This window comes from Temnothorax americanus, unplaced genomic scaffold (genome assembly GCF_048541705.1).
Source record: "Temnothorax americanus isolate GAGA-0224 unplaced genomic scaffold, ASM4854170v1 Scaffold4, whole genome shotgun sequence".
NCBI lineage: Eukaryota > Metazoa > Arthropoda > Insecta > Hymenoptera > Formicidae > Temnothorax > Temnothorax americanus.
Genome location: NW_027509547.1, coordinates 2,831,493 through 2,856,136, shown reverse-complemented (window position 1 = coordinate 2,856,136; position 24,644 = coordinate 2,831,493). Strand labels below are relative to the sequence as shown.

The 24,644-nt window shown below is 36.9% G+C and overlaps 2 protein-coding genes and 1 long non-coding RNA gene across 9 annotated transcripts in view; 1 reads left to right on the top strand and 2 right to left on the bottom strand.

The window, feature by feature from the left end:
- Window positions 1–6,552, top strand: part of LOC143902601 (uncharacterized) — a 113,995-nt gene extending 107,443 nt beyond the window's left edge. Inside the window, exon 4 of one of the 2 annotated variants that reach the window (XR_013258432.1) lies at window positions 3,690–6,552. This is a non-coding gene — a long non-coding RNA (uncharacterized LOC143902601). Of the gene's footprint in view, window positions 1–3,679 lie in introns of both variants that reach the window. The other variant, XR_013258431.1, reaches the window with a different exon arrangement.
- Window positions 6,553–7,810: 1,258 nt separating this feature from the next.
- Ask1 (apoptotic signal-regulating kinase 1) lies at window positions 7,811–18,832 on the bottom strand. Of its 6 annotated transcripts, none has more exons than XM_077415643.1 (24): window positions 18,268–18,831; window positions 18,055–18,187; window positions 17,705–17,928; window positions 17,209–17,403; window positions 15,813–15,985; window positions 15,505–15,673; window positions 15,124–15,423; window positions 14,782–15,035; window positions 14,506–14,665; window positions 13,922–14,275; window positions 13,550–13,811; window positions 13,340–13,477; window positions 13,097–13,263; window positions 12,904–12,999; window positions 12,684–12,823; window positions 12,450–12,605; window positions 11,862–11,957; window positions 10,720–10,832; window positions 10,339–10,526; window positions 9,997–10,261; window positions 9,224–9,548; window positions 8,994–9,129; window positions 8,822–8,898; window positions 7,811–8,747 (listed from the first exon to the last, which is right to left on the bottom strand). In XM_077415643.1, the coding sequence occupies exons 2-24, from the start codon at window positions 18,089–18,091 to the stop codon at window positions 8,684–8,686; spliced, it is 4,089 nt and encodes a 1,362-aa protein (XP_077271769.1). In that variant the 5' UTR covers window positions 18,092–18,187; window positions 18,268–18,831; the 3' UTR covers window positions 7,811–8,683. The 6 variants fall into 6 exon arrangements, with proteins under 6 accessions (XP_077271769.1, XP_077271770.1, XP_077271771.1 ...); XM_077415644.1 differs by having other exon boundaries at window positions 17,705–17,925; XM_077415645.1 differs by having other exon boundaries at window positions 10,339–10,508; window positions 18,268–18,829.
- Window positions 18,833–21,147: 2,315 nt separating this feature from the next.
- On the bottom strand, window positions 21,148–24,590 carry LOC143902326 (uncharacterized). Its single transcript, XM_077415115.1, has 3 exons — window positions 22,759–24,590; window positions 22,361–22,504; window positions 21,148–22,175 (listed from the first exon to the last, which is right to left on the bottom strand). The coding sequence occupies exons 1-3, from the start codon at window positions 22,848–22,850 to the stop codon at window positions 22,067–22,069; spliced, it is 345 nt and encodes a 114-aa protein (XP_077271241.1). The 5' UTR covers window positions 22,851–24,590; the 3' UTR covers window positions 21,148–22,066.
- Between the last annotated feature and the right edge of the window lie 54 nt (window positions 24,591–24,644).

Below are 24,644 nucleotides of genomic sequence, written 5' to 3'. Positions count from 1 at the left end.
GGAGTCAGACCCGGGTCTAGGCCGCTGCTCTCGTATTAGTCTTTAATAAAGAGCCACGGCAATAATTCATCTTGAGCGTCGCGCACGCGGAAAGCCCGCGCGCTCTCGAGGCGATCGTCGAAGTTAATAGATATCCCATAATACTCTGACCCAAAGTTCCGCCGTTCTCCGTGGATCCGTGCAAACATTGTTGATTTCGGCACAAAGGAATTGCCGGAAGTTGAGCGTTAAGTGACTTAACGATGTGAATCCTGCGGCAATGGAGTACATAATCGGTGTCTCATTGCCGCTGACGGAAGCGTAATCTGTCTTTGACATCTCTCATTAAAGAAGTTGAGATTTAAATGCAGGAAAATGGTGGATAAAAGATAATTTTTCCTCGATCTTTTCGTGCGTAATTTTTTAATTTTATTATTTCGTAATGAAAAAAAGACCATGAATTAATTCAATATTCAACGAAATTTATAATAACGTTTTGCAAATACGTTGGTTTACCTCCTGGAAGTCATGTATTTCCTTCATTCTTCTATACGGAGGAAAGTATTCCATTCTTTCTTGCGCTGTTATATCGACTATGATAACAGGAGCGATAAAACTACGTTGAAAATTGCAACGGCGATAATAAAAATAAAAATTTATCGCCGGTATAAAGTCAATGAGGAAGAGAGATAGTTTCGCTTCCGTCGCGGTTTCGTCGTGCACTTCCACGTGAGCCTTTATGGTGAAGCAACTATACGACGGGTTATCGCATTAAAAATCTGAACGGCAAGAAAGATAAAAATCGACTTTTCCGAAGGCGACGCCCGCAAGAATTCAACATCGCCGTTCTTTTCCTTCGAAACGGACGAGTTCTGCGCGCGTCCGTACAATAATAACGGTAACAATAACGCAACAGCCTCCGGAAAGCGGATATGAATATGTATCAGATACATCTGTTGCCTCGTAACCCCCCGATGTTACCCGGCGAGCCCAGGAAAGGGTGCAGAAACAATTCAATATCAGGCCTGGAGTCTTTCCTCGCGACGTGGCGGGAGTCGCCGGGCGCGAGGCTAATTTCCAGGCTGTCGGAGATATCGGAGAATTTATCAAGATTCACGTCAGTCGCAGTTGAATGCTGCTTCTCTGATGCCTTATATTTAGCGCAGTCAGATCGCGCGGCTCGGTGAAGCGGTTGTCGAAGCGGCCAGCGAGGATATCCTATTTCGCCTTCTTACCAGAAGGATATTCGAGAAATTCAACATTGGAATCAGCTAAATCGTAAACAACGACTGATTAATCAGTTAGGCTGATGCAATGCAGAATCAATTTCAGAGAAACCGGTTTTCTTTTTCAGACAATATTGTAATTGATACTCTGGCCTTATATGCTACATATGCATGTAAAACCGGTAGATGACATCAGAATGCATAATTATGTATGTTTTACTGGCAGTGAACTTGACCTTCAGTTTACTCAAAACACGCTGGATTTATTTGGTCACAATGTAATATGTTTCTAACTATTTCAGATTTTGGAATCCTTGCGTTAAGTTCTTCTATATGTGCTTATTTGCGATTCTTAATGGATCCGATAACCAATTATCGTCTCGAGTAGCATTTACTGCGCACATCGGACAAAGAAAGACTTTATCGTGGAGGGACGGCCTTCCCCGACAACAGCCTTTCAGTAACAAATTAAGGATTTTAAGCCGAAAGTAATTAGTTCGGACGGACGAGGTGTCACTTTATGAAAGCGGGGAGACAGAGAGTCAGTCTTCATTGTCCTTGGCATTAATCCTTCAGGGACGTTCATAAGTTTTTGACTCGCCGTCTCGTGACATTAAAAGCTTCTGGCGCGAATTCTGAAAGGCGCAATTTACGTATTTTTAAGCGATCTTCGGTATAATCCAGGTGTTTATCACAAATACAGTTTTGAAGGCGTAATAATTGTAACGGGAACTTTTTTAAGGAAATTGCAGGGATAACAATAAAAAATAAGAACAATCGAATAAATAAGAATTAAATTATATTTATACGTAAAAAGAAAATAATATTTGTTACATGTTTTTCTCATTAATAACACAATAGGAAATGGAGTTTTTCATCATACTGTCCAAATTGTAATCTTCCCCGAGTCTCCGTTGGTGATTTATCTTGGTCGCAGCTCCGCGGAAAAATATCGTTTCGAGGAAACGGGATTTAAAGTTTGGAGTTTATCTAAGACAGCGGCGCGCAGGCAGTCGTAACTTTTCCGTCCTTCGAGTTTTAAAATACGTAACAAAGATGTAGCTATACAATATTACAGAGAATAATAAATGTTTCCTAAATCTCAAACAGATTTTCGAAATAGGCAATATTTAAAATAATTTATCGCAATGTGTTACCTTTATAAAATTTATATTACAACTAACAGTAATATAATTTTAACACGTAAGGGTTTAAATAATATGAGAGGTACTTTACCTTCAAAACTTGCTCATAAGCAATTTGCATCTAATTGCCCATCGATCTCGAAACAATCCCATCGCTGGGAAACGTGACTCGATAAATCATATTTAGTCTACCGCGAGGAGATAGATTATTCGATTGCGTGAAAATTTCCAAAGTCGGACATTCTCTTTAGTTACTACATAGACGCAGTTAGTCAATTAAAAAATAAAGAGAGAAAGAGAAAGAAGAGAAGTTGAAAGGACAATAAATACCGGGAGAAAGAGAGAAAGAAAGAAGATATAAAGGAGACGACAGGAAAAGAGGGGACAGAAAGAGAGAATGATGAAAGACACTGGGATTTGCAGCTCCATCGGAGAAAACAACCCTTTCTTGCTTCACTAAGAATGCTTTGGGGTTGCTTCTGATCGGGTTAACATTTAGGCCGCTTCACCAGCAATATGTAGACATAAAATTTACCTACTTTTCTTCCTTTTATCATTATATACATCTTCACTACACGTCACTCGTTAAATCAGTTTCATTGAATGAATATAATTATGCAACAACACCCATACGTTGCAAAATACAATACTATGTTTGGCGCGGTTTATAAAATGTATTTTTTTGCTATCGCTCATTTTCTGGCTTTTAAAAGCTTAGTGTCGAAAATCGTGACGCTATCAGCCGACTTTAAATATTCAATTTTAAAAGCGAAGTTATATACATAATTCCGCAACGAGAAGGAGAACGCGAGATTTCACTCCGCGAAGCAGGTAATCAAATCAAACGGCGTCTCGCAATCAGATCTCTCCTGCAGATCTCCGCCCCATAAGATCGAATGGAAAGGCGGAAAGTAAGAAAATATAAATCAGCGGGGTGGATTTAATAATTCACCGAGGCGAGCATGGCGCCCCTTTCCCGAAAGCACAATCGAACCATTTAACCGTGAAACATTGTACATTTTGCACCACCCCCGCATCCCCCCCGTCCGGAAAGGGGTGCGTCGCTATTCGCCATCCCCATGGATACTCGACCATCCGATTATCCCGTTACAAAAAACTTTCCCTTAAGCGTTCCAAGCTCTGCAAGATTCAATAATTTTAAAGAAGCAAAACAGTTCGATGTCTTGTTCAAGAAATAACAACATATCTTCTTCTTAGCGAAATAAATCTCGCAAATGTACACCGATGTTGCTTCGTTAAAAAAATACGATATAAATTTTATTTTGATTACAATGTTTTCCTTAACAAACGTAATTCTTCTTCTTTTAGTTTCCTTTAGTTAAATGATGATATCGCGACGTCCCATTCGTCTCCTACGAGTCCTACGACGAATGAAGATAGGGCCGATCATCAATACGTCGTCGTGATGCCCTTTTCACCGCAGTCTGTTATGGAATTCCTAACGACGATGGGGCAACGTTTAGAAGCGGCTGTAATAACAACCGCCGTCTGCTGGAGCTCGATAGATAACGCGGGAAAATATTCAGCGATAAAACACGCGTCACTCACGTAGCGGGCTGATAAAAGAAAAATAACAGTCCTTTTTTATATTCTGATCTCTTCCGCGACTATACATAATATTGTACGTCCAGTATGGTGATTTTATATGAATGATCGTCAGATAGATATTTGCGGAATTGTTAACGAAGACGACGAAAACAATTTTATCAATTTTAAACACGTAAAAAGATTGTATATTATCCGCGGAATCGATTTCGAACAATCGCCGAGAGGCTGCCGACTGCTTCGGTAACATTTACATAATCGTATTTCGGATTCTTTCGCAAGGTCATTTAATTATCCCCGTCGATAACTCGCCTCCGGGCGAGTTATATGCCGGGTGTGCGCAAAAAGTGGAACAAAAAAATCAATTCCAGACACGATTGCAATTTACGAGGTATGTTTGTATACTCGCATAGAAAATCGAGGATCGATCTTTGGCACGCCGACAAAATATGGAACGGCTGTAATGTCATCCGATCAGCTCGTACAAAAATTATGTCGGCAGTTTCAGATGCTAATATTGTCCAGAGAGAATAATTTTGAACCGAATAGCTCGTATATAAATTTTTACGCGACTTACACAGTTTAAATAATATCAGTATTTCGAGATTGTGCCCTGTTCATAATTATAATTCATGAAATTTTAAAACATCACAAAAAAATTGCTCTTCGACTGATTAGCGTCTACCGTGAGAAAATCCAGCTACTCCGTTTGTCATATCGCTCTTGCGAAATTTTGAATATTGCATGACAAGGAGAGGAGACGCTTTTTAGAATATCAAACGAACGAGGGCGCGCGGTATTATCTCTCTTTCTCTATGAAGCCGGAGAGCGGATAAGCCGGTTCTCCTAGATGCGGGGGATCGATCTGCATGCAGATGCACCCCCTCACGAGCGACACAAAGATGGCAGATCAAAGAGTGGTCATCAGTTAACATTCGAGCCACTCTGAATATTTCATACGCGGCCGTGACCGTGCGTAGATTGCACGCACGCGAGGTGCAAACGTAACAAAGGCGAGAGGCGACGAAATTTTTTTTACGCGGAGACACGGTGACGTGACGTCCTTGTGTGCGTGCGCCTCCGTACAAATGCCGATGGAGGCCTTTTGTCTCACACGATTCGGAGCTGGATCGGAGCTTTGACCAGCGCTTCGACGCTCGTCGAATGTTGGCAGATTGAAAACTTTTGCAATATATCGAGTGCAGCTGCTCAACGCTTTCTTCTTCTTGGGATAAAGCGCGCCGCGTTCCGTCCGTATTCTTCTCCAGACGAACGATTTAAATCGTTTGCCATTAATTTGCTTGCTGTAAAGCGGAGGTGATGAGATTCTGTTATTACATTTCATTACTGCATTTAGTACATTACGTATTACTTTTGTATTGTTCTATTTCGATTCGCATTTTGTAATCTGTATTTATGTGAATTTATTTTTCTTTTCGAGAGACAATAAAGTAAATTATATATTTAAGCGGAAGTTATGGACTATCAAAAACTTATCGGATTATATTTCGATAAGAAGCAAAATACGAAGTATCTTCTTTCTTTAAAAAATACAGATATCTAAAAATGTATTAAGTATATAAACAGAATAAATAAATATTGACATTTTCAGTAATCGAGTGGAATCTTGTGCCTAATAATAACTTTTTGGAGTTTTTCTTGATCTATTTATTTAATTACTTAAGACATGTTAATCTCTGTGTATAAAAAAGCAGTATTTTTTTTTATATTTCCAATTTAATAATCTTTTCAACACTAGTCGTCCAGCGTACGAGCAAATGTAAAAGAATGCAATTTAATTTTTTTAGTATTATTTTTTTAGTTTAGCGTGAAAGGTTAAAGGTGGCGATAAACGCTATCTCTGACTATGAAGATTGCCTTCCTAAGATATCGATCGACATAACAAAGAAACCTTAGCTGGCAGGCTGAGTGAAAAGCGGTACCCCTCCGACGAGAGTTGTGAATCTATTTGATTTACTTACAGTCTGTCAAAGGTGTTCTGTAACGTCCCTTTACAAATGAAAAAAGGAGCGAAAGAGGATTTAAAAATCTATATAACGGTGTTTCCATCATACTCCATAACTTTAAATCCCAGTGTCGCTTTTTTTATTATCGAAAATAGAAGTTTTCTGAGACAAAGACGCTTCACGATTCGAAGTAATCTTTCTGTTTTGTATCCAAAAATGACCAATGCCAAATCTACACAGAAGTTGAAATATTTTGTTAGATTCACCGAAACAAAGACGTTGACGAAAGAAATAATATCATAGAGAGCGCCAATCAATGATCTTTGAAAAAATAAGTCGAAAATTATTTAAATATTTTCTTTATTTTAAGATAACGATACAAAAATAGTCCGTGCGTTTTTTTATGTAACAGACCGTATCTTGTCAACGGAATATCAGGCCGAGACGTAGAGAACGCCTCGTCCATATCAATGACACGGTTCCTATGAAGTAGTTATCTACGAAAAAAATATCACGCTCGAAGCCGATCACGTACTCATCTTCCCGTATTGCCTTTCCCCTCGAAAACGTTGTCCTTCCACTCCGTTACCCTCCAGTTTCAATTAAGGGAATTTGACGAATTCGCAAAACTGGTCATCCGAAAAAAAACTCGAATATAGTTCCTTTATTAGATATATTTCCAATAAATATTTTTTTGTCGAATAAAATCGAGTTGTTTGTGAAAGATTTGTTGCTAAAAAGGCAATTTTCATGCATATCGGTTCATATGTGCTTAATTCTAAGAAAATTTGTTTAGGGCTATAATAAATAATCTGGATTTATATGTTCATTCCTTTATTACAAACGGTCGCACATGCGACCAACAATTATAATTAATCCTATTTTGTGAGTGAAAACGATAATAGTTATAACAATATATTCAATATATTGTGGCGCTTGTTTTGAACTTTATCCCTCTTGATTGCTGCGACAATTAACTAAGGTAAATGTACCAATGCCAGAGATTTATGTCTGGACACCTTTACCATTTTAGTTTTTAAATAGTATAACGCGAATTAAAAAATCAAAGATAAAAATATAATATAAGAAAAATATTTTTATCTTTGACTCTTTGATTTTAATTCGCGTTATAACTTATTTAAGGCTAAATTTAAGACTAAAATAATAAAAATGTCCAGACATAGGTACGTTCCCAGGCATTGGTACATTTTTACCTTAAATGCTCGTTAATTGAGCCCAAAAGTAATTTGGTTAGAATATCTCAAAACAAGCATCAAATATCGCTCTAAAATTTTTAATATATTAGTACACAAAAATATCGCATTAACATTAATTTTGTCAGTCATTATATCATGTGTTGCAACATCAGTGTGCGTATAATTAAGCTGAATCCAGCTTGTACAATGTATCCTTGAAACAATTAGGCACCGGGTTTTCGAGAAACGATCTCTCTCGAGGGTTTGTTAAAATTAGATACCTGTATAAATTCAACTATGTTAAATTTATATGTTAAAAAATTTAACTGTACAAAATATATTGTGCATCGCAAAAGGCACAGATAAGTTTCTCTCTTTACAATATTGCATAAAAGAAAAATCGGAATTTTTCCGTCATATAAAAACTCGTATCTACAAAAACTTGAATCAAAAGCCTGAATTTAATTGAGTTCATGAAGCTCGAATCAATGTAAAACTCTTACAAATTACGAAAAGAAACATCCTATTTACATGACAAATATCGACAGAAAATTGATCACTCCATTGATTTGGAAGATTTATGTTTCGTGCAAATAAAATTTTTCTCTTCGACAACCTAAAATTTCAATAGCGAATATTTCATATTATCTCATGTAAATGATATGTGTGACTACATGTATTTATTCTAATAATAAATATCTTTTCTTGTACTAGAACGAGTTTTGTAAGGCACTATAAATAATTGCGTTCCCATATTGGGAAGATTTGTATATTAGATGGGACGCTATGTAACTATTTGTTATATTTGTAAACGGTTGTTATATAAAGTTATTACTTTCTGAAGATACAGGTCGTTCCTAATCAAGATTTTCTAGTGGCAATAGATTTGCTTATTCAACAACGAATATATCTATCTATATGTTGTAAAAACAAATTTATGTATATAAATATTATATCAGTTTTATTATCAACTGGAAGCATCTGTTATTTCTGTTATAATAGGAAACATTATTAAACTTTAGAACAAAATATAATATCAAATATATTACTGATGATTCATATTCATAATCTCTCTGTCATTTTTTGTTACTGTTTTATCTCCTTACATTTTACTATTCAACTCAAAGACTTCTTCTAGATTTGACCATTTAAAAATTGAAGCTACAAAATTCTCTATAATAATAAAATGTAATATATAAAATACATTTTATGTGTAGAAATACTCTGGTTTCTTACATTCTGATATCAACTTTGGCAAAATAATTAAAATCTGATAAAAACACTAAGACATAATACGTTTTGTTAACATAAATCATCTTACATGGATTTGTTATATAATTGCTTTGTAAAGAATAATAGCAATCTATCACTAGGAACTACGAAATAAATCAGTAATATCATTATAACATTGTGTCACGGAGAAAACTCTCTCTTTATGGGAATTTGATTTATATCTAACATAGTATGTATGGCTGAGATTTAAATCATCAGATTTTTATCTTATTGCAGCCTAATCAAAACAGATATTTTACCCTGTTTTAAAGTCGAACTACTAGTGACACTTTATCACTAAAAATGATGTGAAAATATGTAGTCCTTACAATTTAATTTCCATTATTCTCTCGATGTCTCAATATAGCTTGCCATATCCTGAGTTCAATTCCTCCCCTAGAATTTTATATAAAATATTTATCTCTATACGTGCTGCGCAATTATTAAATAATAGAGACATTATTTTTTACCTTAAGTTTAGTCTGCGAAGATCGTCCCGTGTAACATAACGCAGAACATCTTCCAGTGTATATTCCTCATATAGAAACTAAAAGTATTAAAAATCATATGTAAAATAAATAACATGTAATAACTTTTATTTTTATTCTTCTTGCTTATTTCAAACATCAGCGGAATACTTACCCTCTCGATTGATGTCTCATCTATTTGAAGATTCTGTAACCAATCGATAAGGGCCGTATCCGGATGTGAAGCAGAATTGTGCGTATCGGTAGTCATTGAAGACGCTGATATATTTCCAAAAATGCAAGAATTGTAGCTGTGGATATTTAAAATATTCATTCGTATAACGTTTATCAAATTTTTCATGCGTTGTAATACACAACAATGAATAAAATGATAATTTTCCGTACCCTGATTCCTGTCTTATTGATCTTCTATTAATACTTTCACACAGATGTGTCAACGTGTTAACTTGAGCTCTCTGCTCTTCGAGAGCTTGTTGCAATAATGTCTGATACGATTTCTGACTTTCTATCAATTCCTGAAGTAGCCTCATATTTTCCATCTTTAATGCTCCCATTTGATCTCTATATTCCTTCCAATACTTATTATCAATGGAGTCACCGGTTTTTTGGGATTTTACAGAGTTTACCGTTGATACCCCAGACGTTGATCCTTCCTCGGGACCTTGACCACCAGGTTGTCGTTCTTGTCCAAGTAAGTTAGCGCCCAATTCTAGATACACAAAACACAATTTATAACACAAAACACATTCCATATAATGCTAATGTTATATAATACTTTTTAATTACATCTGGAAATATCTAATCTCTCGATTTTCAATAAAATCTATCTAAATCAGATGTGTGTGAACTCAAGTAGGATGCGGTAATCCTCTTACTGAACGCAACGTTCATAAGAGATCCTATATTATTGGTGACTTTCCCTCGAGATATTTTTAGAGTTGACATGATAACATACTCAATCTCTTTTACGTGTATTATACTTGAGATACATGCGTTACACATCTGGTTCATGTACCAAAATGTGAGATTCTAGCTAGCTGAGCGGAACACTTTTTTACTTACAGAAGAGTGTATGTTCTCATTAATGTTTTCTCGAATATGTGAAAATTTGTTATACCGCTGCTACTTTTATTTTATTGAAAGGAAATAGCACTTACCGGGAGATAAGACGGTGATAGCGGCCTGAACAGCATTTCTTACTAAATTGTCCAAGGCAAACATCCAATGTGGCTTTATACTGTGCATTCTGAGGACTTCATTTACTGCCGTTTGAAATAAATAAATAGCCAAATGTAGGTGATTGATAGCGGTCGAATCGAAATCCAATTCCTCTTTCAATGTTCGAATAGCAGTTACTATTACTTCCTGATTTTGCTCTGCGATATAATCCCTTAAGCCACGCATAAGTAACACTAAATGACTCTAAAATTGTAATAAATAATTAAGTACATGCCGATGATTATTTGCAACGCAATATTTTTGCTTCAGCGTGTAAATACCATTTGCAACACCGTTTGTCCCTCCGCCTGATGTATACCTCTCATCCAAACCTCGCAAATTTTCGCCTCATCTTGGTTGAGAACCCTCGTTAATGTCATACGTCTTTGGCTATCTTTCTTTAAAAGATAAAAGCCTTCTTGCTCCTCTCCAGATTTTTGTCCTGGTTGTCCTGTTTTGATCCCAATTTCTTATAAATATAAATCAATAATATCATATTATAATAAATCTTGGACAGATGGATAAATTCGCAATTTATCTATCTGCCCACGATCGCGATATTATTTATTTATATTATAATCTTGATATATAAGATCTTTCTGATATTTTCTTATAAATAATCTCCGATACTAATTTTATAAAATATCAAGAAATATATTTACCCCCTAATTCAACTTCTGGCGATAACAAGCCACCAGACGAACTTCTTCTGGTCATTGAGGCACCAGCTGTATCAGTTTCGCTAGTTTCTATCGATGGAGTATTCCCTATCGCACTAGAAAAATATAAACAGTAATATATTAATCGTATGTTTCTTTTACGTTATACTTTTGTTCTGCCTATCGAAGTGATAAAATTTTATTAACACTGTGTATCAGAAAATTGCATTAGAACATCTTGCATACAATTCTAAAACTGATAATTTTGTATCTTAAGTATTTTAATATACTAAGACATTATTTTCTTATTTAATAATTTATACAATTAAAAATTCAATTATTCTTGTATTATATAATATAAAGGAACATAATACGCCTAGATCTGTTATGCGATAAATAATATACAAAGATACATAATCTCTATATATTTAACATAATATTTCGAAACAATTTAAATAGTCCACCTATTTTTAAGATATGAATTGTTATTTTAAGATAATTATGTAAAAAGCTATGAGCTATTATATGGGATAAGTCAAATGTTAAAAGGCTACTTTATTTAAATTATATTCTAATGTATTGTATTCAGATAACTGCACTTGTTATGTATGTAATAATCATCATTTAGTAAAGCGATTATATGTTAGTATATTTTTATGTCAATGCTTAAGAGAATAAATCTAGAACCCAAAACAAAAAACGTTATATAATAAAATATAATTATATTATTTCATTTCAAATAGTACTTTAAAATACTTAATATTAACACGTTATATATAATAATTTAATTAATATTATTACTTGCACACACACAAAACATAAAGGAACATAAAATCTGGAATGTGAATATGACTTCTACATATACAAAGCTACTATACATCGGGTTATACATCGAGATACTAAACAGCATAAATATTCAATAGCAAAAAGTGCAGGTTACAGCATAATTACGGATATTTTTTACACAAACCATTTACATAAGCATTTTTAAGACAATAATTAAGCATTTTGACCATTTAATATTAATAAATGATTATATAAAAAATCTAATTTATGGTCACAAATAATACGAAACCAACAAAACAAATCGTACCTTTAGTTATACTTTGCCTGCATATAAACAATTTACAAAGTTAGAACCATACCTGTTAAAAGAGAGGATTGCAGTAGGCATGCTGATGGGGGACAATAGGTGGGCTGGACTGCGTTCTCTCAATGGGCTTGACTTCGTTAACCCTGCACTAAATTTAACATTTTGTAATTACAATTCGCAACGTGCATTCACATAAAATATTATGCTCTTGCATTATACTCTTTGTGCAATGTTGCAATTTGGACAAAAAATTTTTAACAAAAATATGTTATTAAAATATTTTAATAAATTTAAAGGATATAATAATGGCTATTCAAAACTTAAAATTAATTAAAGTAGAAATAAACATAATTCACACTACACAATATACATATAACGCGTGACAATACACAAATTAAAAATGCGTTATTCCTTGATAATATTATCATACGAAAGTAATAGAATTCCGCATTTCCTAATATCTCGATGCTGACAATTACCAAGCAACATAAAAAATGAGATTGGCACCAAAACTGCGCGATACAAATGAAATAAATCAAATAAAAGTACAATATACTAAAACAAAGGCGAGGACGCCACAGACTACAAAAGTGCTCACACAAAACGGAACATTATAATAAAAGTGAAAATTTTGTAATACCTATCATCCGATTGAGACATCAGCATAGGTGTGGCAGCGACAATGTGATTGTTATTCGTTTTATCGCATTTTCCCAAACGTTCCAATCTATCTGCAGGGACCGATATACTTCTACTGAAATCTGGCGGTGCGACTAATCTGCTGCTCTTCTTTTTTCTATTATAAATAAATATTTTACTGTACAGCTGTAAAAACTTATAAAACTCAATAGTACTATGCTTTAATTTTATTTACTCATTAAGAAATGGATCCTCTAATAGCTCTGCCGCGGTTGCTCTTATATCAGGATTTGGCTCAAAACAACGCAATATAAAACTTTTTGCTCTCTCAGATAACTCTGACGGTATCTCAGGATGTATTTTGTAATATCCCACCTAAAAAAGCATATATACATCAGACATTTGATAAGTTTAGCAATTCAATGTTTCTAAAATGTTATGTATTTAATATTTACTTTGAAAACAGCTGCTTGTGGAGAACCTAGTTCAATGAATGGAGGCTTTCCAGTGGCCATCTCAACTATCGTGCAACCTAAAGACCAAATATCCGCCTAAAGAAAAATTTGAATAATTGTCATTGCGATGATACAAGAAAATATGTCTTTATCCTATGTGTGAATACCCTCAAAACAAAACGTTTAAACTCACAGGCGCACCATAACCACGTTGACCTTTATCAATAACTTCAGGTGCCATGTATTGTAACGTTCCAGTAAATGTTTCTGTACTCGGACATAATCCAGCCAAACGTTTGGACATACCGAAATCAGATATCTTTACAACTCCACTATATGTATTTACCAATACGTTGTCACCTATAATAATGGAAGTAAAGATATTATTTGCTTTAACAAATAAGCGTGAAATTCATGTATCTTACAAATTATGTACCTTTTATATCTCTATGAACTATTTTTTGATCATGGAGATATTTAAGGCCTTCCAACATCTGTTTAGTATAATATGAGATGGTCGATTCGTTTTCTTTTAAAGGACCCCATTTCGATCTTAGCAAGGCTGATAAACTTCCTGAAATTATGAGAAATGATGAATATTTAGAAATGTCATTTTTTTATGTTAAAATATTTATTTCTTTCCTACCTCCAGGAACTTGCTCCATAAAGATTTTGAAATATCCATCCTCGCTTACTGAGCCCAAATATTGAACGATATTCCTGTGTCTCAATTGGCTATGTAATTTGATCTCTTCGTGAAGAGGCTGTACATCGCCCAAGTTTCGTTCACGAATTTCTTTCACCGCAATCCTGACTTGCGTATTTAAATCACGCGCTGCATACACAACGCCGTATGTTCCTTTGCCGAGAATTATGCGCTTATTTTGATCATCCAATTCATATTCAAACTATAAAAATACATAAATTACAAAATTCATAAAATAATTAAAGGTTATGTACAAAATGCATGTATACACGCTACTAATATAATAAAGTGATATTAAAAATGGATAGAGACCTTCATGCGCTCATCAGTCATGTAAGCATCCAAATCTGTAACCATGCCTTCTTGATCCCTAGTCATCTCTAAGATCAAGTCGTAAAATCTTTGCCTACATTGTACTGATGGCAGGTACATTTGAAAATCATCCGAGTTTTGATGAACATACAGAAACAGGCATCTTTCATCCCTTTTGTATAGGCTTACGCTACGTATCATGTTCGCGGTAAACAACCAATCGTGAACTTGTTTACAATTGTTTCTCATATTATCCAAACACAAATTCCATATTTGTATAGACTTCTCTTCCGCGCCAAGATTCACGTTCACATAACTCGGCATTAAAATCTTTGTTGGTTCCAACACTAAAATCTAATAAAAATATTATAAATGTATTAAGCGTTTTTAAGATGAAAAGATTATTAAAGTGGGAAGTTCTTAAGAGTGAATCCATAAATCTGCACTAAAAGCAGTTTTATATTATTCTTACTTTGACCCAAAATGTACAGAAGTAAGCTGGATTGGTAACACATAACTATAAGCCACAATCTCCCAAATTGGAAACTGGATCCTCAGTAGAACGATTCCATTTATCAACTTACTGGAAACCGTATACTATCGCCAACCTCCGGCTTTGTAGCTTCGACAAAGTAGTCCATCCAAAAACTGAATATTTGTTCCTCCGGTGAAATTTCAGCTTCCTCATTCTTTTTACGAAACCTATCTATCAGTGATATGTTGCCGATTGTCGATTTCAGATACCTAAAAATTAAAATAATTAATTAAAATAAGTTCTAAATATATATTTTTGTTCTCAATTTTAGACATAGTTGTTTTTTACTGCATAAATATCTAAACTTCGTTTCTCGTATACCTACCAATTCGGTGGCTTTAATTTGAACATACATTCAGCAGCTTGTATAGCTTTCGAATAATCCTCCGCTAATACACTAATCTCAAAAAATGTCGCTACATCCCAATAATCTTTTAAGCTCGGTAAACTGCCTTTCTTGCCAATTAAGTTATTTAATACCATTCCTATGTGCTGTAACTCCTCACTTTTAGAGAATTCATTTCCTGCTATGACCAATAAAGTAGCAAGATTTATACCAGCATATTCGTTCGGCTGAACCTATAAATATAACAAAAACAATACATATATGCATCGACAGAGATGCTTCCAAGAATAGAGAAAAGATTTATGTACACAGATACTATACCTCAAAACCTTTTCTGTACCAGTGGATCGCATTCTTTAAACTCTCCTCATCTGTGTGTCTGCTCTCTACAAATTTGTCTTTATATATTCTTCCACATAAACATAACATATCAGGAACATGATTTTCCTTTTTCTCCAACGCTTTCTCGATAACCTTTAATGCTCTTTCTCGATCACCCTCTTTATTTCGGCGATTTAGAGCAAATGCGTATAAATATCTTATAGCTGGAGTATTTATATAATTCTTGTGAGTTGGTATAGTTCTCAAATCATCAACCAATTGTACCATTGCATCGTAACCCTAATAATTTTAGAATAAATGTAAACGTTTCTGACGGTACAATTCCCATTGGGAAGTATCATTAATCTATCATTATTTTACCTGTATTTCCCGGAATGAAATGAGAACATTTAAAACGACTTCTCCTGACAGAACATTCGGATCATCTAAACGTTTGCGCATGTTATTCAGAGCTCTGGAGAGTTCTTCTCCAGAATATGTCTCACGCGCCTTGCGCAAATCTGCCAGAAATTTCTCCTTCATATGTGCTCTGAAAGTTTTAATAAAAGTGTGGTTCACATTAACATATTAAACATGTCTATTTCCTGCACTTCTTGATGAAATAACGATTAAAATTTTTTAATATGACATTTCTGCTTGTACTGGAAGTGATTTTCACATTTACTTACTTGGATTGTATTTCTACATCCTGAAACAATTTCTTGAGCTTCAGAGTGAGGTGCTGTTTGGGATCTATTGTTTCTTCGCTAGTGATTCTGCTGGTCGCTGGGTTAGTAGCTACACACGAGCCACACGATTCCACAACGCGATACGAAACAAATGTATAACTGCCACAGGATAACTGAATAAAAAAAAATTTCTGTATAAACTAGTTCTATGTTTAAAAATATTGCATACCGCTATAATTAAAAAGAATTTGTTTTGTAAACGCTATCAAAAAAATAATAGTTAATCACAAATCACGTAAAAAGATTATTTGTATTTCGCCGCGACATACTTTATAGGTTATATGTTATCAATAATATATAAGCATAATAACTGAGTTCAACTTTCCATTATTCACAACTCATTTCATGATTATTTGCCATATAATTTTAACATCAATTTCTTTCTCGAATTCTTACACTTCCTTATAAATTATTCAATACGAAAATTTCAAATAGAATCAAGAATCTGGATGCACTACAGAGTTGAAACGCACGTATAACGAATCAGTAAATGCACAATGTTGCAACGTATTACGCGTGATCGGCCAGCACTAACCGCTACATTAAGTAACTGCTATATTGAGAGTATGAGCTCACGTTTTTCTACTCCATATTAAGCGGAATTACATATTTGGTGCTTGCCCAACAGGCAGAGACATCATTTCATTTGATAGTGCCGAATGTTAAACTCACGGCTGTCTGACGTCCAGTACCGTTCCGCGCGCACGTTCTAATACGTTCTACGTTCTAACTTGTCGCCGACCGTAGTAAAAATACCAACTCTTTCCGAAAAATTAATCAGCAAGCAGAAATTAATTATATTAATAGCTAAGTGATGATTAAAAATTCAGATAATTGTTCAAGTGCCTACAAATCAACAAGATTGATCTACTCGTGAAAAATGCGTGATAATAAGAAATGTGAAATGTATAGTAGAAGCTAACACCCTTTCACTATTTCCACTTTTTAAAATCTTCTTGTATAAATTAAATACAACATAAGTTTCGGAAACAGATACTAAAAATAGAACTCTTTATGTGTTATAAATAACTCTTGCGAGAGAAAACTACTAGATGGATATGTTCTCAATATCAAGAATACAGGAATACTGGAACTGTGCGTTTGTTACGCTGCGACAGTGCATACAGTGTGGATCACTTGCGCCTCGGGCAATTTATGAGAGCATTAATTGAGACCATTGCTATAAAGTGCATCCTAAGTCTAACAAACGGCCAAGGTCACTTATGCCTTACCGCTACGTTATGTTCAGCGTTTCGCAATGAGTGTACAAGACTTATTCGCATTTACATTCTAAAAACATTAAAGAGTCTGAACGGTGTACATTGTACATACGTACCTTAAGTCTAATTGTAGCTTCCGTGTCTATATCATTATACAGCAAAATGTTTTCCTTCATTCCGAAGCTTTCCCTGACACCGAGATGATAAAACAGCGCAGATTGTTGCAACTGTATACTTAAATCCACAACCGCCACATCAGCGTTATAAAACGTGTCCAGCACATTGGTCTCGCCAAAATCAAGTTTCTCAAACTGCAAAAGGTGTATGGAAAATTAAAAAGAGGATTAAAATCAAAACTTTACTTTACAGTCTTCTCGCAACTCTCGTATCTTCACTTATTTATAGCTTTAAGAGTATAGAAAGTATTATTAAGATTAAAATCTAGTACTTGACTTTCGATATAAATAACTTGTTTTGAAACTGATAAGATTGTTATGTTGCAACAGTTCGCTTTTTACTTTTATCACATTTTCGTTCGGAGTCTCGTTCAAAATATGCGTTTTACCGTCCTGCTGTTATTCAAATCGTGCCAAAATCGTACAAAAATCATACCTGAATATGATGTATGTTGGCGTTGACCAAATTGCAGGCCTGTCTAACTTCGTCCAGCGCTTTCTTTCGTTGAGCCAGATGTTCCGATTGTTGCAAATCTAAGACACAGGCAACGTCCATCCTGGGCCTCCCTGGGACCGTCGTGTGCCCTGATATGTCACTCTGCGTTCCCACGCTATCCGTACTGGAGATGCCTTCCATGACGCCGGATTGCGAGGCAGCTGCTGCACAAGTTCATTCTTATATATATTGAAAGTATTTACGCAGTTGCGCTACATTGAAACCGATATCACAGATATGATAGCGTAGGCATGAGGTATGACAATAATGGACGGAAACATGTGATTTACCAGCCGTATCGTTCATATCGCCGCAAATAGAAGGCATGTTGTCACGCGTACTCCACTCGCCAGACACTCGACCGGCGCCTCTCTCGTACTCCTCTCTCGCCGGGACACCCCAAGGGCTGAACTTAGCGTGTACCTGCTCATAAAACAGAACGTCAAACGCCACGTTCTAACTGACATACCAACGACAAAACGCTCGCCGAGCCGTCGATTCACCTCCGCACGTATGAAAGCAAGTGCGCAATGTCATTTCCTCGCGGGATACCAGTCTCTCGTGGCAGAAGCTTAGCTCGGGATCGAATATACGGGGACGAACGTCACTCCTCGAAGAAGTCATCGCTCTCGGTCCTACGACGTGACCACCGCGCGAAGATAAGTTGTTATATACGAGGCACTTCCAGCGAGGATACGCAACAGCATATCCCGCGCGTCCACTGGCAACGATAAATATAGTAAATATATCCGTCCGGTGCTCCGTGAAACTCGAGCGAATCCTGGGGGGGATTAATCGGCGCGACGTAGCGAGCGCACGCAGCAGAGGATACCTTTCGTCACGAACATCGTAGAAAACCGCGGACGGCGGACGTTCCACACTCCTTCCGGAGCACACAAACCCGGGAGTCCCCAGTCCCCACGTCCCCCCCGAGGTCGCCAAGGTGCGCGAGTACCCGTGCCCGTACCCGAGCTCTCCGCACTCCGCAGTTCTCCGCGAAGAAGCGTTTCGTGTCGCTTCACAGATGGCGGCGAGATCAGAGGCCGCTCCGCCGGTATAAAAATAGAACGCGTTCTCAAGATAGCGCCGAATCGCGCCGAGGCCTAACCCAGCCTAACCTACGGCTCTCGCTCTCGGCGTCGTAAGAAGCGTGTCTGAATCTGAACTCTGAACAGTAATTAAATCATTTGGATACGCGTATCGTATCCAAGCCAAATGCACGCGGCGTTGCTTCACCCCTTGGCGAGAATATTAATATAAATCATGTGTTATATATGTATATATAGATATATACCTTATGGCCAAAAGTTCGAGGCCATTAATTGAAAAATATCTATATGTGAAATAAAATCAAACTTATGCATTATAAATTTATTAACATATTTTTATTATTTTGTTTATTGTTTTATAATACAATTAAAAATAATAAGATGTTTGAAGGTTTCTACAACAATATTTTTTGGTAGATAAAAAGAATATTAGACTTTTTTCGTTATTACAATATATCTATAAACAGTAAAATTACTATGTATAACATTTTCTTATTCGGAGATTCTGGACACTTTTTCCGCACCCTGTATACATACCGACATACGCAGAACGTTAATTGCGTGTACGTAACTTAAATAAAAAACAAGTTTACGATTCACTGTCAGTCCGATAATGTACAATTTATCGCACGTGTAGATTGACAGATTCCTCGAATTCCATCGAGGCCATCGTTGGTCTTATTAGCGCTGTCATCCGGGTCAATCGAAGAGTCCTTGGCATATGCGTTTGCAGGCATAATCGAGAGACGTTGAATATATGATGCACGCGGCACGTGCAGCATTATTATATAAATCCATGTTCTATCAGCTCAATTACATGAACCCGTGCGGCACGCGACCTTTCGAAAAGAAAGAATGTACCTTTAATTTTATTTCGGAAACACACTGCGCATTATTCCTAGCTGCTGCCGAGTGTAGCCAGAAAAAGAAATCGGAAGAGACCGATTTTTGTATTTTACTAATTAGAATAAAATCTTGTTTAATCATATTACATTATTACATTATATTTTATCATTATACGTATATTCAAGAGTATGAGAAAATTCTATTGCGAAATATAAAAATATAAATAATATAATTGTATAAAAATTGCTGGGTAGACATGTTTAACATTTTGACTATAGCTAACTCTACGTAACAAAGTTTTAGTCATAATCGAAAGGCCGTAAGAAAATAGACCACGCGCACAGTCGATTATTCTCCTCGATCTCGAAGAATAATCGCGAGTGTGCGTGGTCTATTTTCTTACGGCCTTACGATTATGACTAAAACTTTGTTACGCGCGGTCTTTAGGAATTCTAAAACCGAGAAGTGCTCGATCGTATATGATATATACATATAAGCTAGGCACATTGCCGATCTAGAGAGATAGATCTATCTCTTACTTATAAGTTATAACAAAGAAAAAAACGAAAACAGTAACATACTTTTCTATATCTATGTGAGATTACAATTATGCTTTGATTTCAAAATGTCATGCAAAATTAATGTATTTTTTGACTATTTTATTTTCAATAAATTACTTGAAACGGTTTACTTAATTATATTATAAGGATATGTCTTTATTGTTCTTAATGTCCTTACAAATATTTCATGAAATAATTTCTGATTGAATAAGTAAATTCATCTGTGATTCAACTGTGTGGGGCCCTCATTAGAAAGTTATGTCTGTCGGCCAAATATGGGCGCGTCGAGGCAGTCGATTCTGCTTCCATCCGGTTTCTTTATATACCCGACGACTTTACGTTACGCGCGACAAAAGTCGCCCGGCCCCGGGGAGTCGTCCGGGCAACGGCGAAATACTTTTGTCGATCGACTAGAGTCGACCGTCTACCGGGAGATCATGAACGCCCAGACGGTCGACGTCGTTGATGGCTGTGGGGGAAAAGGAGCGGGATAAACGCACGCGAGTTTGTGGGTCATTCGCATTCGGTCGAGCTGGGTGCTACAGCACGGAGCACCGTGGAAACGTACCAATGAACTCCACGCGAATAGGTTGTCAGGAACATGAAAGAGTCGTACGTGTCTCTCTCTCTCTCTTTCTCTCTTTGGATGCGCGTAACCATTCGGACTGTCCCCCGTGCATGTGCAGCGTGCATTCGAATCATTTGTCTATGAGTCTGTGTTAAATAGGCAATTATATGATACAGCTCGTTCGATCGCTAAGCGAGCGTTGCCCTTCGGCGTCCCGTGGACTTGGACCAACCACTCAGAACCGGGAACCTCGACAAGAGTAGTCCTCGAAGAACACAAAAGAAGAAAAACACTCGAAATAATAAATCATCTCAGAATTCAGAAATATCTTGTTATTAAGTTCTCATTTTTAATTATTAAATGATCGGCTTGATCAGGTCAAGAATCTCTCTCGGGGTTTCCGACTTGGTCCAGTGACCCTCCGCCGTTTATAACGAGTCGCGGTTCCGATCCGCCACGGCCGCGGGGAAAGAGAAAGAGAAGGAGATAGAGAGAGATAGAGAGAGAGAGAGAGAGAGAGAGAGAGAGAGAGAGAGATAGAGAGAGAGAGAGAGAGAGAGAGAGAGAGAGAGAGAGAGAGAGATAGAGAGAGAGAGAACGGGTTGACCGCTCCGCTATCCGCGGGCCGAGAGATCCGCGGCCCGCGGCGCGTTCGTACGCGCGCGGCTTGCGAGTGCGAGTGCGTGGAAGGATAGTGGGGCGCAGTGATGCGCGGAGCGGCCACTCCGCAGCGCTCCCCTTTCAAGAGGAGCGCATAAGACGGCGGGAGGCAGGCCGGAGCCGGTGATCTCCGGACCCGGACCGCGGACCGCGAGAGCGATGCAGCGCGCGGCGCGGTACCGGCGGTACCGCGCTCCGGACTCCGGACCGGCTCCTCGGCGTGATGCCGCCCTGTGCCGGGGGGTCCCCGAGAACTGGCCTGCTCCACGATCGACGTTTCCACAGACCACGTCATTGCGCGCGTGGAGGAACACCGGGCCGACGCGCGACGAGACACGAGACGTCGACGGCGAATCGCGAGGAGAAGGGGAATGACGAAAATCCGACCCGCGAAAAAGATAATAATGATTGTCATCGTGTATGATTTTGAAACATGCTACACCCGACTGCCCCGCGACTGGGGTTTGTCTTCCTCCTTTAGACTTTTGAGAGTCCCTCCAAATATCTCGCTGCTTCATAAGTTAAGAAGCCAAAATTGTTTTTAAGGCAATGTTTAATACATAAGATCTATTTACATACATGGTATAATAAATACGAACCGAATAATTATTCGTTAAGATCATTCGTTCTTTTTGTCATTTAGAGCAAATTCGTAGATGAAACTTCCGAGTCTTCCTATATGTTCTATGTCTGTATCGCTGCCCGAGTCATCAGTATCACTGCTTGAACTTGAATTGGTTTTCCATTTATACATAGTATTGGAGATTAAAGAAGTAAGAAATGTGTGTCATAAAAAATTAGTTCTACTTATACACGCTACTTTGTTCAGAGGCAAAAATCGTTTTTAAAGCAATGTTTAATGCATAAAATTTATTTTTATATATTGTATAATAAATACAAAGCGAATAATTACTCGTTAAAATCATTTGTTCCTTCTGTCATTTGGAGCGAATTCTTGGATGAAGAGGCTGAGTCTTTCTGATGTTTCGCTTCTTTTACAGTCGTATCTATATCTGAGTCGCTGCTCGTGTCATTGATTGAACTTGGACTGATTCTCCTACATTTATATTCCGAGTGATTGATGAAATAAGAAATACAATGAAGAAATTAGTTCCACGTGTGCACATTAATATGAATCTATTAGGAAATTTTATTATTCAGACATTTAGAAACAATTAAGTGTCTAACTCAAATATTTTACAGATTTGATAATTTTGATCATAAATACTATATATTTATGATATATATATTGTTTCATTATTGTCAATTTTATATTTTTCAATATTTTAATTAATTTTTTAATGTACTTACCCATGAGATTCATTCAGATGAGAAACAAAATGTATTCTATCTTTTTGCTTAAATGGATGACCACAGAGTTCATTTCCCCATAATATCATCATTCTTATTGGTTATTAAGTAATCCCATCTCCAATCGAGTCTTTTATCTGTGTGCTCTGTTTCTGTTAATTCGTTTTCATGTACATTATGCGAGTGGTTATGTAACGCACGCGTGCGTGTAAAATCAACTACTGCAAAACAATTACGACATTTTGCCGTATAATTCTTTAATTTTGAGAAATGTTTCCGTACGAAGCGACGTATACCGGGATCTTTTCTTTATTCACGTCATGTTCCATATTATGTACGAAATTATATTCTAAATGATGTACGAAATTATATTCTAAATGATGTTTGCGTGATAAATGCTCTTTTAATTGTATCATTATTTTCTCAAACGTTGAAAACCTTTTACTTTTATATACAAAAATCGCGTCACAATATTGGCACATTAATGTAGGAATGTAATGTTCAAGCGCAAAATCATGTTATTCTGTTTTCTGCTTTGCCATTATAACCGTTTTGCGAACCGTATTGCGAAGCACTAGATACTAAATACAGAGGTACAGAAACCACATGAAGCACCGCGTTTACGAAAATTGTTTACGAAAGGTCGAAAACAGCGGACACTTGTCAGAACGTAAATATTGATATGTAGTTTGAATCCGTCTAATTGTCAGATCACAGCTCTACTTCTTACATCGATCACTTATTTTAAACTTATATTAAAACACAATGCTTCACAATTAAAAAACGAAACTAGCTATACATATGGCAAAAATTAATGTCATTATTTTACAATTAATATAATCTTAGAAAAGTAATGAATATCTAACTAAATTTAAAACGGTTTTAAAACATTTTTAAAGTTTAATCGAAAAATTATTGTGTAATGAACTCTGTTTGGATTGTTCATTTCATCATTTGTTTAAATGCATATAATATTATATATTATGTACAACTTCCTGTTGATGTTGAAATTTTCAACATCGGGAAATACTACTTTAAACGCAGTATTTAACGTATAGGCAAGCTCAGCATAAACTAAAAATTCTGATTTACTCTCCACCGGTCGAATAAATATTATCTGTTAGTGACATTTATATCGTTGTGCTTTTAGTTTCGTAAGAATATAATAGAATGTATTATACTTTATCGTATCTATAATTCTTCGTTAGTTCTTATATATTTCGACGTATTTTATATTTCGCACGCAATTTGCTATTTTTCCTGACTCTGACAGTGAACGATCTCGTCATCGCCGTTTCGTTCTTCTTCATTCACGGCGCAGGAAGCAGCGGAGGAGAGTGTCAGCCGTATAGGTATACGCGCAACGCGACGGTTCGCGCGCGGAGAGAGGGAGAAAAAAAACGGAGCTAAACGGAGCTGTGTGATTTCGGATCGGCGGGAACCGACCTGTTCCGTCTTAGGATGTTCGCCTGATCCTCGGGGAGCCTCGCGGTGTAGAAACCGGTCAAGGAATGCGTGTAACGCGTGTACGTACACGTCACGCCCACTCGTCGTCCCCGTCACGTACGAGGCTCGACGGTGTTCGCATACGCGCTCCGCTTGCGGCCTGCGCGCGTGTTGCGCGTGTCGCTGCGCCGTATTGCCGTATTGCCGTATACACGTCGACACGCCACATACGCGGTAGCACGAGGCCGATCACGAGCGTGTGCGGAGCGACGCGGACGCAACGACGTGACGCGCGCGCGGATCGGAGACGCGCACGTGCGTCTCCGCGTGCGTGCGCGCGTGCACCGACACGGAACACGCGGCCGAAGACGATTGTCGGAAGCCGAGCGAGCTGCCAGGAAACTAGCAAGAGCGACAAGATTCGCTCTAGGAATTTCGTG